At 43.7% G+C, this 14,714-nt stretch overlaps 1 protein-coding gene across 5 annotated transcripts in view; it reads left to right on the top strand.

Moving 5' to 3' along the window:
* RACGAP1 (Rac GTPase activating protein 1) overlaps positions 1 to 14,714 on the top strand; it is a 1,182,394-nt gene that overhangs the window by 960,718 nt on the left and 206,962 nt on the right. For all 5 annotated transcript variants that reach the window (XM_044083830.1, XM_044083828.1, XM_044083831.1 and 2 more), the window contains one exon: positions 7,217 to 7,322. In XM_044083830.1, coding sequence (XP_043939765.1) covers positions 7,217 to 7,322 — 106 coding nt within the window. The remainder of the gene's footprint in view (positions 1 to 7,216; positions 7,323 to 14,714) is intronic.

Genomic DNA, 14,714 nt, shown 5'->3' with positions numbered 1-14,714 from the left:
CAAAGGTAGGGGATCCTGGTTTCGAGAGGGGCACCAAACAGAAAATATTTTCCATTTGGGCAAATATTTCTTGGTAGTGGGTTTCCTGGCCTCCTGCAGGATCCAAAGCACATCCTCAGAAGAGGTGCCTAAAAGGATTCAAAACCCTATCACCCACAGTGTCATTTGGAGTAGACAAGTGAGGATGAGTAAGAGACCCTTTGTCTTGTGTGAGATGGTCCACCCAGTGAGGTAACTTGTGGTGATTGCCCCTGGCCAAGTGAGAAAGGATGGGAAGCCAATGCTGTCTGGGCCAAAAGGAGTCGCTAGTAAGATTTTGAGGGAGTCTTGTCTGATCTTGTGAAAACACCTCAAAAACCGAGGAAGAGGAGGGAAGGCATACAGAAGCATCCTCTTTCAAGGAAAAGACTGTGCCCATTTTCTAAGCCAGAGGAATTCGGACTCTGTAAAAGAATAGAGGAATTTGTTAAGAGGGGAGGCAAAAAGATCTACCCAAGGAATACCCCACTGATGGACAATGTCCAGGAGCACATCTTTGTGAAGCATCCATTTGTGAGCTTGCATGCTGTGCTCACTCAGAGCCACTCAAGGATGGAATTGGTATCTAGTCCTTTGAAGAAGAAAAAACACCAGAGAAGGCAACAGCCCTAGAAGATTGATGCAAACTGCCTGGAATCACTTGACACTGAACAGCTAGATCCCAAACGTGAAGAGCTAGTCTGCAAAGAAGATAAGACGACGTACCCCTTTGCTTGTTGACATACCACATCACAGTGGAGTGGTGGTGTCTGCGAAAATTTTTAGGGGCCCAAGATGAAAAGGGGAATGAAAAGCCTGAAGAGCTAGCAGGGTGGTCCTCTCATTTACGCTTATGTGGTCTGACCTCTGATGCAGAGGCCAGAGACCCTGAACCTTGAGAGAACCAAAGGAAATTCCCCATCCCTTGTTTGAGGTCTCTGTAAGAGCTCTTAAGTGGAAGCTGGAGCTTGGAAAGGCAGCCCCAGAGATGAGTGAGTTGATGAAACTAACACTGAAGCTTCAGCTTGAGACAAGGGAGGGTACTGGGAAGTCCCCTTGGACATGAATGTTGAATGTTGAAGCCACACTGACTTTGAGCTGCCACTGTAGTTTTCTCATATGGAGCCTGGCCAGAGGAATCATGGGAATGGTGGAAGCCAAGAACATGAGGACCCTGATAAAATCCCTGGCCGTGACCGACTCCAGAGGAAGAAGACTGGCAAAAGGCATTAAGGAACGGGGCCTTGGAGAGAGGCAGGGATGGCAGCATGGCGGTGTTTTGGATCCTGCAACCAAGGAAAATATTATCCTGAGAAAGGGTCAAAGACAACTTTTGAAAGTTTATCGTGACCCCCCCCCCCCCCCCGACTCAGTAATAGGGAAATAGTAAACTGGAGATCTTTAAGCAGAGCTTTGGGGTAGGAAGCTTGAATGAGCAGATTGTTGAGATAAGGAAAGATTTGAACTCCTTTCATCCTGTAAAAAGCTATTACAGGAGTGAGGCATTTAATGAATACCTGTGGGGCAGTAGAGAGGCCAAAGGGCAAAGAAGGGAACTGAAATTGCAAAGAAACAGAGAAACCATAAAAAATTCCTGAGAAGAGGATGGGTGGGAGTATGAAGGTAGGCATCCTTGAGATTGAGAGAGACTGGAAAGGCCTGGGGAAGAGAAAATAAGGTTTGAGCTGAACGGAAGGAATCTTGAGAAAAATGTTGAGCAGACTTGGGCAGAGGGTGAGACCGCCTGCTAACAAAAGCATATTTGGAAGGGTAATTTCTTTGAAACTTTGGAATAGGACAAACAAATATGTTTCAACTCCTGCAAGGCCTTGCCATTATCCCGAAGAGATGTAAAGTTCAGCAGGAACAGCACCAGAAAGATTATTATCCAAAGAAGCATCCAACAATTTGGCCTTAATGTCATCAGGCAAAGCCTCATGACAGAATCAAATGCAGCAGCCCTGGAGGAAGCATTGGCAAAATTATAACTGCACTTAATAGAATGGCGGGCAGCTTGAGATGTGGAATTCAGCAAGAAAAGGGTAGAAGCCTTCTCAGAGTCAGGGGGGGGGGGGTCAGCAATTACATGAGGAAACCTGTGAAAGGTGGGCTAACTCGTACCTAGTCATATGAGTCTGGTAGTTAATGGCCTTAAAAGATAAAGGTGGCTGCAGTATAAACAACCTTGCCTAGCCTCACCATGGCCCAACTATCTTTGTCTGAAGGAAGCAGCTTGGTAGAGTGCAAAAGCATGGAGGGTAGAGGGTTTGCCCTTAGAGACAGACTCTACAGACGGTTTAGCAGAAGTGCATTTATAGAAAAATGTGCATTCAGCAGGTACCTTGTATAATCTGTCAGGTTTCTTGGGAGCTGGGTGTTGAGAATCAGGGGCCATAGAAGCTGCTGAGAAAGTATCTAGGGTGACGGAACTGGGGGGGGGGTGTAGCAGAAGGTTTGGGAGACTCCATCTGAGGGGAGATCATAATTCCTGTTCTGGATATCAAACTTGAGAGCAGTCCCACTTCAAGAATTTTATCATATGGGTAACCATGTCCACAAAATAGTTCCTCCAAAGGAGAATCTAGTCTAATATAATCCTCTTTCTCTAAACCATAATCCAAGGGTGAAGGGATTTCTGAAGAGTAAACTAAGGACTCTTCCCTAAACTCCTGATCCTCACCACAGGAATCCAGTTCTCTAGGTCTTTTGTGAGGAGTGGAAGACCAAGGAGAGGTAGGCATAGACACCCTCTGAGGAGGCTTTAAAGCCATTAAAGCAATAAACAACCCCTGAGTAAAATCCTGCCATTCATGTTGGGTATCCTTGACTGCAGGGGAAAGATACTTGGTTTTCTGTTTGTTTCTTTTTCTACGGGATGTCCACATGAAACACCCTAGGAGGGTCAGACCCTTGGCGACTCTCATTAAGCGTAGTAGGGATTTCCTCCCTAATAAAATCTGTGGAATCCCTATCAGATATAATCAGGTCAGTTTCCCTCTCAACGTGTGGATCAGGCATTTGTAAAGCCTCTGAGTATGTGTGAGGAGTGGGATCCATGCCGGCCTCTGACGAGGTTGTGGCAGAGGAATCCAAAGCAACTGCCAGACTATCCTCCGAGCTTTCACCAGCCTTGAGAGAGATGTCGAGGGAAGGGTGGATAGCAGTCGTATCAGGCTCAAGTTTTTTAGCATTTTCTTAGCAAACAGCCGATCCTCGGGATGGGAAGACTCCTCCATAGCACCTTGAGCCAGCACCTTATGACTATGGTTTTCAAGGTAAATGAGGAGAAGGGACGACTATTAGGGTCTTGGGGATAAAAAGTTGGCAGCTAGAACACAGTGTATGGTTGAAAAGCTCCTAAACAGGAGAGGCACTGGTTGTGACTGTCCTTATGGGGACTCTGCATCCCACACTGACATTCTCCCTTTCTGGATGACCTAAAACCAATCAAAACTAATTAAAAAGATAAGGAGAGACTCCATTGGGGCACTTATCTGAAAAAATGTCTCCATAATCAGCACAGAAGAAAGGCGTTCAGACTGACTTTCAATGATGGTGTTCACACTGGTGGCAAAGAGGTTGAGTGTGTGCGTCTGTATGTCACCTTTATGCTCTATGCTGTTCACGGGGAGCATACGTGTGATGTATGGCACCTGTAAGTACTGAAGCCTTTGGCATACTGGCTGGATGTTGGTCTGTCCTTGGCAGGAGATCATTTCTGTTAGGAATACTGCAACAGTGATATAGAAGGACATCTTACTATAACAGTAGCTGTCCTATTTTTCACTGTTACAGTATTCCATTCCAACCCTCATTCCCCCTTGGTTTCCTTTTTTACCGTCTGGCTGAGAGGTCCTTCTTTCTCTCCTTTCTGTATACACATGCCCTTTCTTTTGTTCTCCTTGAGTTGCTGTGGTTCATTTGGGCCATTTCATTTCGGAGGATTGTGCCACCTATACATCTGGCTGAAAGGTCCTTCTTTCTCCCCCTTCTGTATACACATGCCCTTTCTTTTGTTCTTCTCTAGTTGCTGTGGTTCATTTGGGCCATTTCATTTTGGAGGATTATGCACCTGTACATCATTTATTTAACTTGCATCTGCTCCAAGCCTTCCTTACCTCTCTTGTATCTTGCTTTTTTCCTTTTACCGTGAAGCTTTAACCTCCTAATACTTATATTAAAAATCGACATATGTCCTCTCTTTTCTGCAGGCATAATCTATAGTAACACTAACTATGTGAATTTCTTACCTTATTGCTTCATCTCTGAAAATTGTATTAATTTGTTACACTGCTTGATTTATAGACATGTACTACAAAAAATACTCAATTTCCTTAAATGTATTAAATTGCTGTAACGTTTGTGGAGCTTTTCTCCCCGGGCCTCTGCTGCAAAAGGGCTGTTTTAGATCAGTCGGACAATCCCAGTCAACAAATGTAAAATAAAAATAAATAAATCTGGATAGAGGACACATATCTGACATATGGTGCCTGGAAAGGTCTAAGATTTTGGTATGCTGTCCAGATGTACAGCTATTCTTGGTAGGGTACCGCTTTAGTAAGTAATACTACAACAGTTAAAAGGACATCTACTGTTATGGTAAGTTTTTGTACAACTGTACTTTCTTCCCCTGACTTCTCCCACAGAAAGAAAGTCTTCTAAGAAGTGCTTGAAAGAAAAGAAATTTTGGGACGCTGGCATTACCTCAGAGTCCAGCAACCATTCTTGGGCTCAAGAATCCTTTGGTGAGGTCACAGTCCTTGTATCTTTTGTCTGTCTCAGCTGAGGCTTCTGCCACAACCCATCGCAAGGCTGTCATGCCTTTGGCATACAACACGTTCTCACAAGCTAAAGTGTATGTAAAGGCAGTCAGTCCTTAACCCTCACTGCAGTCTTTTTAGCCCAGCTCCAGGACTATTGTCAGTGCCGGGGGTAGTGGTAATCCCACATTGTTTGTGCAGGAGACTCGATTGAGGTCTTGGGCTTGTATCCTATCCCAAGACCACCAAGGTATACTGCACACCCAAACACTGGCTCATGATACCAGGGCCATAGAGGTAATCAGATTGCCTCAGCCTGCACTTAGTGGGCTTCATCCCCCTTTCCCATCTAGGCTCCCTCCTGACATCTTTTCAAGCTGGCTCAGGATTTGATGAATTTTCTGAAATGCAAACAGCTAGCCTCTAAAGAAAAAGTCTCTCTGAATCCCCTGTTTTAAAAGCAGAAAAGCACCTTCTTTCCAGGAATACTTGTGATACCTCGTATTCAGAGGTGGACAAACTTCTCCAAGCTCTTACTTTATCAGACACTGAAGATGCCGCTGCCTTAGTTTTACCCCCAAGGATGTTTCATTTTAGGTAAACCCTTTAGAGAATGAAAGAGACTTTCACGGGGAAAGCAAAGGAATTCTCTCAGACTCAAATCAGATATGGAAGCTCTCTTGGCTTTCCAGAGCAAAAGCCTGTGGCCATTGCTCCAGTTTTTGAAGTAATGGTTGATTCATTATACAGTGTCTGTTTGCAGCTTGACTTCCTGCCTCTGGCAATGAGAAAATCGGAATATTCTTTACAAGGCCCATGACTCCCACAAACATCTATAGAAAAACTTAGTGGATGATCCTACAGTGTGGTCTATAGATTCCAGCAATGTGTCCCCTTCCCAGTAATAGAGAGATTAGATCACCTGACCATTTGGGGGGGGGGGGGGCATACACCTCAGCTGCCAACTAGGAATCTGAGCAGTTGAGAAAGGAGGTATAGGGTATATAAGAAATGATCCTAAAAACCAATATGCATAACAAATTTACAGTGCTCATATTGCTATGCATTCCATGAAGTGTGGCTGTTATGCAGCTGATGCATCCTTAAAGTCAGCTGCTATAGGGTCTGTTAGGAGTCCTGTGTAGCTGAGGATTCAGTCCCTTATTGTGCATGAGAAAATGGAGCTTCTGTATTCAACTTTGGATAAGGACCTTTTCTTTAGACCCCCATCTAAGGAGGTGATCAAAATAGAGGTGGAAAAGGGAGAAACTGTGCAATCACACACACGTCGTTTTCATTCCCAAGCTCCAAAATACATTAGGTATTTCCCTAGTAACTGGTCATTTTCCACCCTAAACTGGACAAGTGCAAGTCTCAGAAAGGAAAGAAAAAACAGGCAAGCTGACCCCAAAAGCCTCCCCCTCCTTGTCTTCTTTGATGCCAGTAGTGAGGATACATTTACTACAGACTGTGGATATATTAACCATAATTAGACCATTTTCACTGGCAGGCTACAGAGGCTTGAGATGCACAAAAGTTGGTTTTGGAGTTACTAGGTTAGACTATGACCACCCCTATGCCAGAAGCAGTTTCCTCAGTACAGGAAATACTGTACCAAAATACTGCTGAATGTAGTCCTAGGGATGCCCTGAATCAGTCTGTACTCTACTGTAGGTCCATCCTGCCTACTTCCTACATCTCTCTTGCTCAACACAAGAAAGCTCTTTCCTTAAGCAGCACACCCTGTTGTCTTGCACTGTTTTTTTTTTTTTTTTTTTATCACTGCATTCCCAAGTAATGCAGAATACTATGTATGTATCACAGTATTACGCTGCTTACTGGTGCATTCCTTTTATGTCCCACAGCATCAGCTTTGTACACTGCTTTGCTGATGCGTTACTGGTACTTCCAGCATTAAAATGTAGGGATGTCCTGGTTATTGCCCACAGGTGTGCAAGAGTTGTTTTGCATTTGCCTTAATCTTGCAGTGGTCTACCCATAGTGCTCATCTAAAGCAATCCTGCCTTTCCTTTTTAGTTCATTGTCCTGACACCTACCAGTAGCTTTCCAAGTTAGAGCATTGATGCATCAGAAGTGAAGGTAAGCTGCCTGTGCAGCAAATGTGTGATAAAACGCCAAAACTGACAGATTAACAGTTACTTTGTACGTTTCATCATCCCTCTCTGTTTTACTGATTGCTGAAGTAAGATTGAACATCTTTCCTTTTTCCTGTTTTTTTGTATTTCGGTAGTGGGTGTATTGAAGTATCTGGAGTTTGAAGAACATTAGCATGAAACTAATTGTAGAAACGAGCCTGATGCACAGAGCTATTGTTTCATGCTGTCTGAGTAGTAATTAATCCAATATTTGTTGCTTACTGAACATCTATTTATTTATTGAATGCAATCCATAAATGTGTACTTTTCTGTTCAAATTAGAAATACCCGATGAAGGCAACAGTGTAGCTGCTATATACCAGGCTGTAAGTGAACTGCCCCAACCGAATAGAGACACCTTGGCTTTTCTTATGATACACCTGCAAAGGTGAGATCGCACTTGAATATTAGTGCTTTCATCTGCATGTTTTTATTATTATTATTATAACTGTTATTCCTAGAAAATAAGCAAATTTCACTTGAAACTATATTAAATATATATATTGTTGTCAGACTTAAAGACTTCCACATTTGCCATATTTTTGCATTCTGAATTACCACATAGTTTGCTTTTTTTCTTCTTTCCAAGATACTAAGTTGTCTATATGTCTGTCAGCTGCGTTGTATGATCTGTTCTATTTTTGCTTTCATCATCAATGCAAGTTTCTTCATGTATCCATCTCATTTTCTTTGAAGATGTGTTTTCTGGAGTTCACCCAGGTTTAGCCTGTCTTGCTTTCTATACTGTCTTTTCTGCCTCTGCCTTTCCTTTTGGACACTCCTCATGCAGATTCAGACAGACATGTCAGTGGTTTATATTTTATGCAGCAGAGCTATCACTTATTCCTTCAGCCCAAACATCCCACTGTCTCTTCGTAATGTGTGGACATTTGTAAGGGGGGTTAGATAACATCTGACTGATTAAAAAAAGGGTACATAAACAAATGTCTGCCCCTACATCAACCACACTTTCCTCATGTTTATCAATTTTTTTATATAGAAAAACTTCACCAAGCACTTGTCACTGTTGAACAGTGACATATGAGAAAGTACAGTTGTGTACACTTACCATAAATGTAGATGTTTGAGTGTATTCCCTGTTGCAGTCATCACATTTGGGTTATCTGCTTGCAGTAGCCCAAAGTCGGCATGATTATCAAAGTCTTGGGTCGGATGCTGTCTCATCTTCCATGACGTCAGGTAGTCTGGTATAAAGCATGCAACCGACGCTATTACATCAGTTTTTCTTGCCCCAGATGTCAGGTGCCCCCATAATGGGAAGCAATTATATACAAGGTTACACCTCCAACAAAAAAGCAAATACACCAAAAAGCTTTAAGCATAGCAAGTAAGAATAGAGGTATAGTCAGTAGAGGTCTGGGGGCTGGAGGGAGGTTAACCAGGACTGCAATAGTGAATGCACTCAAACATCTACATTTATGGTAAGTGTACACAACTGTACCATGTTCTTTGTGTTTCACTGTTGCAGTCATCACATTTGGGTAGATTCCCAAAGTTAAAGATGGGAGGAGGTAATTAGATAGCATTAGGACCAGCTATAAGGCCCTGCAAGACTGAGTGGCCAAGCCAGCTCTGGATTTAGAAAAAAAATGGCAAGTGGTAATGCTTGGTGAAGGTATGTACAGAACTCCAGGTAGCAACTTCTAGGATGTCCCTGGTAGGGACACCTCTGAGAAAGGCTGTAGAGGTAGATGCAGCCCTGGTGGAATGTGGTCTTATCCCCTGTGGGGTAGGTTTTCTATGGTGCTTATAGCAGAAGTGAATGCAGTGGCCTATCCACTTGGAAATGGTTTGCTTTGAAATGGCCTTCCCCTCTGCCCCTGCAGCAAATGCAACCAGCAGCTGTTCAGATTTCCTGAGAGGTTTAGTCCTGTCAAACTAAAATCTAAGTTGTCTGTGCACGTCCAAGGAGTGCAGTATTCGTTCCCCTTTGTTCTGTGGATTAGAAAAGAAGGTTGGCAAATGAATGGACTGATTAAGGGCCACACTGGATACCACCTTGGGCATGAAGGAGGGATTGGTCCTGAGGGACACCCTGCCCACATGAAAGATGATGAAAGGCTCCACTACCATGAGAGCCTGTAATTCAGACACCCTTCTTTCTGAAGTGATGGTTAGAAGGAAGGCTGTTTTCCAAGAAAGGAATTTCAACTCTGCATTTGCAGCTGGCTCAAAGGGAGATAAAGTGAGCTTTTCCAGTACAAAGTTAAGGTCCCAGGCTGGAATAGGGGTTCTCCTGGGTGGCCTTAAGTTTTTGGCCCCTCTGAGGAACTGCTTCAGCAGTGGATGAGAGAAGAGGGGTGGTTCTGTATAGTAATGAGCTGAAATGGCTGAGGCATGAATTTTGATGAAGGAAAAGGAAAGGCCTTTGTGAAGCATCTCAGTTAAATATTGAAGAATCTGAGGTAAATTGGGTGCTGCTGTGCCCATCCCCTGAGTTTGGCTCCAGGAACAGAATCTTTTCCATTTTTCAGCATAGGATTTTCTAGTACTAGGCCTCCTTGCCTCCAGAATGACATCCATCACTGGCTTACTGAGGGATAACGGAAAGATCAGGTAATTAGCCAGGCTGCCAGGTTCAGGGTTTGAAGCTGTGGGTGCAGAATCTGGCCCTCCTGCTGGGACAGCAGGGCAGGAGTCTGAGGCAGGTGCTATGGAGCCAGCAGTGGCACATTGTGCAAGAGGGGGTACCAGTGTTGGCGTGGCCAGTCTGGTGCAATCAGTATTGCCCTTGGTTTGCCCTGTTTGATCTTTAGTAGTACCTTGGAGAGGAGAGGCAGAGGGGGAAAAGCATAAACTGATAAGTTTTTCCAGGTGAAGGACAAGGCATCCACTTTCCAAGCTTGTTTGTGGGGAGACCTTGTGCAGAATTTGTCCAACTGGTAGTTCTGGGGGGAGGCAAATAGGTCTATCTCTCTGCTCCCCCATTTGTTTCTCAGCATGTTTAATATCTTTGGTTACAGTTTCCACTCGTATGGGTCCATGAGATTTCTTCTTAGGTCATCTGCCAGTTTATTTAGCTTTCCTGGCAGGAATTGAGCCTGTAGGTGCACTTGGTAGCTCAAGGCTGTGTTCCACAGAAACGAAAGAAGGCACCACCAACCAGGAATGAACACGAATCAATAAAGGATCCAAAAACAGTTTATTCCACAAACGCTAGTACAGTTCCAACACGTTTTCGTCAACTTCCTCAGTGAATGGCAACCACTGACGCTTTCAGCAGTTTATTATGGTAGCACACTGCAGTTTAGTAATATCACAGTTCCACAGTACCAGAATCCACTGAGAAAACAGCAGCAACAGTTCACAAATAGGCAGGTTGCAGTCTCCAAAAGAAAGCAGCAAAAAAAACAGCATCCAATGTATACTCCGAAAAGGCTTAGAGCTGAGGCGCTAGAGAGATTTAAAACTGTTAGTGTTTTTTACTGTTAGCTGCTGTACATTGGATGCTGGGTTTTTTTGCTGCTTTCTTTTGGAGACTGCAACCTGCCTATTTGTGAACTGTTGCTGCTGTTTTCTCTGTGGATTCTGGTACTGTGGAACTGTGATATTACTAAACTGCAGTGTGCTACCATAATAAACTGCTTTGAAAGGGCGTTCAGTGGTTGCTTTTCATTCACTGAGGAAGTTGATGACGAAAACGTGTTGGAACTGTACTAGCGTTTGTGGAATAAACTGTTTTTGGATCCTTTATTGGTTCGTGTTCATTCCTGGTTGGTGATGCCTTCTTTCGTTTCTTGGTTGTTTTTGCACCATTGGTCCCTGCTTTTGGTTATCTGTGTTCCACAGAGCCATGGCTAGTCTGCAGAGAGGATATGAGTGGGTTCCTCCCTGCTTGTTTATGTACCACATAACAGTGGTGTTATCCGTCTTTACCAATAATTGTCCTGGAAGAATATGGTCCTTGAAGGCTGTCAGAGCATTCTGTACAGCTAACATTTCTTTTTGATTGATATGCAAGTGCATTTGACTTTGGTTCCATTCGCCCTGAATATGCTTCCCTGTAAAGTGAACCCCCCATGCATAGTCTGATGCATCTGTTAGGATTTGGGCGGCAGGGGGTAGAGTGAATGGCCGTTCCTTGTTTTGGTGGCAGGCCTCTGCCCACCAAAGGAACTCTATCTGTAGACAAGGTATGATAGGAATCATTGATTCTAGGTCCTGAGAATGTTGACACTATAGGCTTTTTAGATACCATTGTAGTTTCCTCATATGCAGTCTTGCATATGGAATTAGAAGAATGCATGAGGCCATGAACCCCTTGGCCTGCAGTATTTTCCTTGCAGATAGCTGGGTCTTTGTGGCCAGTAGTTTGAAGTAGGCTGTCAAATGAACTTGTTTCTCTGGCGTAACGTAGGCCATCTGGGAAGTTGTATTCAAGCTTGCTCCTAGGAATGTAATTTTTTGACAGGGTACAAGATGTGATTTCTTTTCATTTATGGTGTACCCCAGAGAAGTTAATTTCCTTACAAATGCCAGATGATTTAATAGTATGTCCTGGCTTTCTGCCTGAATTAGACGATCGTCCAGGTATTGGTATATTTGAATATTTCTTTGCCTGCAAAATGCAATGAATGGGAGCTAGGCACTTTGTAAATATCCTGGGTGCAGTAGATAAGCCAAAGGGTAGTGCAGAGAACTGATAGTGCATATAGCCTAATTTGAACCGTAGGTATCTTCTGCAAAATTCCCTTATTAGGATGTGCAGGTAGGCTTCCTTTAAATCCACTGGTGCCAACCAGGCATCCTTGCCTAGCATAGGAAGCAGCTGGTGAAGAGTTAGCATCTTGAATTTTGGGATCACCAAAAATGTGTTTAGGATAGAGAGGTCCGGGATAGGACGCCAGGAGTTGTCTTTTCTGGGCCCCAGGAAAAGTCTTGAGTAGAAACATTGTCCCTTTTCCTCTTCTGGAACAGGCTGAAAACAGCCCTGATGCTTAAGAGAGAGAGGATTTGCTTTTGAGCCAGTGCCCACTGATTTGGGGATAGATCTGGCCAACCGTTTGGGGTTGGTAAGGAGTGGAAGTGGAATCTGTATCCTTGGGAAACTATGTTTAAAACCCATTTGTCCTGGGTAATGAGTTCCTAATTTTTTGCCTACAGGGCAATCTTTCCCCCTAAAGGAACAGTCAGTTGTGCAGGGCTTGGAAGATTTAAAGTTACAAACTGGTGAAAAATAGAGAAAAACCACACTGAATCCAAAACAGCCCTGATGCTTAAGAGAGAGAGGATTTGCTTTTGAGCCAGTGCCCACTGATTTGGGGGTAGATCTGGCCAACCGTTTGGGGTTGGTAAGGAGTGGAAGTGGAATCTGTATCCTTGGGAAACTATATTTAAAACCCATTTGTCCTGGGTAATGAGTTCCTAATTTTTTGCCTACAGGGCAATCTTTCCCCCTAAAGGAACAGTCAGTTGTGCAGGGCTTGGAAGATTTAAAGTTACAAACTGGTGAAAAATAGAGAAAAAACACACTGAATCCAAAAATAAAAGTTAGCGCTTTCGTTTACTGAAATTAGCAAACTACATCAGACTTCAGATTTAATGTTAAGTCATTGAGACAGTTTACTATAGGGGGGAGTCTTACCACTCCCTGCTTTGGAAGTGGGAGCCCCCCACTGCTTAGTCCTGTGAGTACCTTGGGACTGAAGCCTGGGTGTTCTGCTGGTTCTGGTTTGGACTAGGAAGGCCTGGAAGAGGCAGGAAAGGACCAGTTTTTAGAGAGCCACTGCCTACTAAATGTGGGAGGCTATATTTGCAGGAAATCTTTTAAGTTTGCATAGATTTAGCTTTTTCCTCCTCCATCTTTTTAAGTGCTTCCTCTGCTTTGTTGCCAAACAGACTGTCTTGGTTTAAGGGAGCATCCAGCAATTTAGCTTTAACATGATCTGGCAAAGATTGCTCCTTAAGCCAAGCATGCCTTCTAAGTACAGACCCAGTCACAGCAGCCCTGCAAGATGCCCCTAGTGAATCAAAACCACATTGCAAAGTATGTTTCCCAACTTGTTCAGCAGAATGCATTACATTCTGTAAATCTTTATTTTCAGCACAGTCAGGAATCAACATCATTTTCTGTTTAAGCAATCCAATAATATGCTGCTGATACTTTCATATGACACTGGCAGTTTAAGGCCCTAATGGCCAAGGTTGCAGAAGTGTATACATTCTTATCCCATCTATCCAGCACCCTGAAATCTCTATCAGAGGGGGTAGGATTTTTGGCAGTAGTAGCCTTAATGCCCTTGGGTCCCTGTGAAATGGTCTCAGGATCCTCAGTAGAATTTTTAAAGACAAAATTGTGAGAGTCAGGAACCCTCTAATATCTATCAGGTTTTCTGGGAGCAGGAGGTAGAGAGTCAGGGGCCAAGCTAGATTCCGAGAAGGCATCATCAACAATGTCCAGTACAGGGGGGATAGCTAAAGGCCTGTGTTGAGGCAGGAGTAAGAAATCCCTAAGCCTCTTTTTAAAGTCAGAGTAATCCTGGCTTTCACAGCGAAAATGCTCCCTAAGAGTATGCAAGGTTTCACCAAAAGAAAAATCCTCTGGAGGGGAAGTAGATGGAATAGAGTCCTCTGCATCAGAATCCTCATAAGTAGATAAGGGTAAATCCTGGTCATCAGAGGAAACAGAAATTTCAGAATCCTGATCAGAAGAATCATAAGGAAACTCAGTCCTAGGTCTCTTAGAGGGGGAAGGGTGGCTTCCCCTGATTAGAGTAATAAGGTCTTCAGCCTTTCTTATTTGTTTTTTTTAGGCATAGAGACCTGACCATGTGGTCTTGGCATCTGTTTTCTAGGCATGGATTGAGTTTTAGGCCTTGAAGAAGAAGATGGCATCGGTTTAATATGCAAGTCAGTAGGCCTGAATACACCCTCAGAAGCCGGTGCCTGCACAGCGCCTCCGGACCCATCCAAGGTAGAGATATCCGCAGGTTCCACAGTTGAAGCATGTCGTGGCATACCAGTCTCCGAATGGGTCTCAGTAGAGGCCTGTGAATCTGAAGTAGCGGATATCAGAGGGCTGCGAAAGCACCTCACTGAGTATCGGCTAACTAGCGACTAGCTTAGAAGCGTCGTCGGCAGCTTTACAAATATGCGGTCTGTCTGTCTTTATCTTTACATTTTTTCTGAATGTCGGTAGTCGGGTGGCTTACCGAAGCCATATCTGGATAATTGAACAGAGTACCAAAATGTTTAAAAGCATAAATAAACCGACGAATAGTTAGTTTAAATAGGGCACAAAACCGACAGCGAGGTACGTCGTGGTAGTGGCCTAAGCAAGGAATGCAGTACAAATGAAAATCTTTGAGGTATTTGCTTTCCACAAGAAATACAATTAACTTTTACTGACATCGGTTTAGAGCAAGAAAAAGTTTCCCCAATGTGGTACTTGGCTTAGTTGAAGACTTCGGTTCTGAACCTCGAAAACGAAAATTTCCAGAGTCTGCCAACTGGCACTTGCGAACTGCTTCTGCTTCGGGCACCACACAGCAAGAAAGACTGACGTAATGGTGTCTGCTACATGCTTTATACCCCTGACTACCTGACGTCATGGAAGATGACAGCATTCGACGCAGGACCCAAGACTTTGATAATCAGGCTGACTGAGGGCTACTGCAAGCAGATAACCCAAATGTGATGACTGCAACAGTGAAACATGAACATCTGAAAAAAATGTGTGTTCGCTTGTCATGATTCTGTTTTAGAAAATATGCTGTTTAGGTGTTTGGGTTGTGGAGAGCTGCAAGACACAACGGAGTGT

Source organism: Protopterus annectens, chromosome 9.part0 (assembly GCF_019279795.1).
Source record: "Protopterus annectens isolate FY-2018-M chromosome 9.part0, PAN1.0, whole genome shotgun sequence".
Classification (NCBI taxonomy): domain Eukaryota; kingdom Metazoa; phylum Chordata; order Ceratodontiformes; family Protopteridae; genus Protopterus; species Protopterus annectens.
This window is presented reverse-complemented; position numbering and strand designations above follow the sequence as displayed.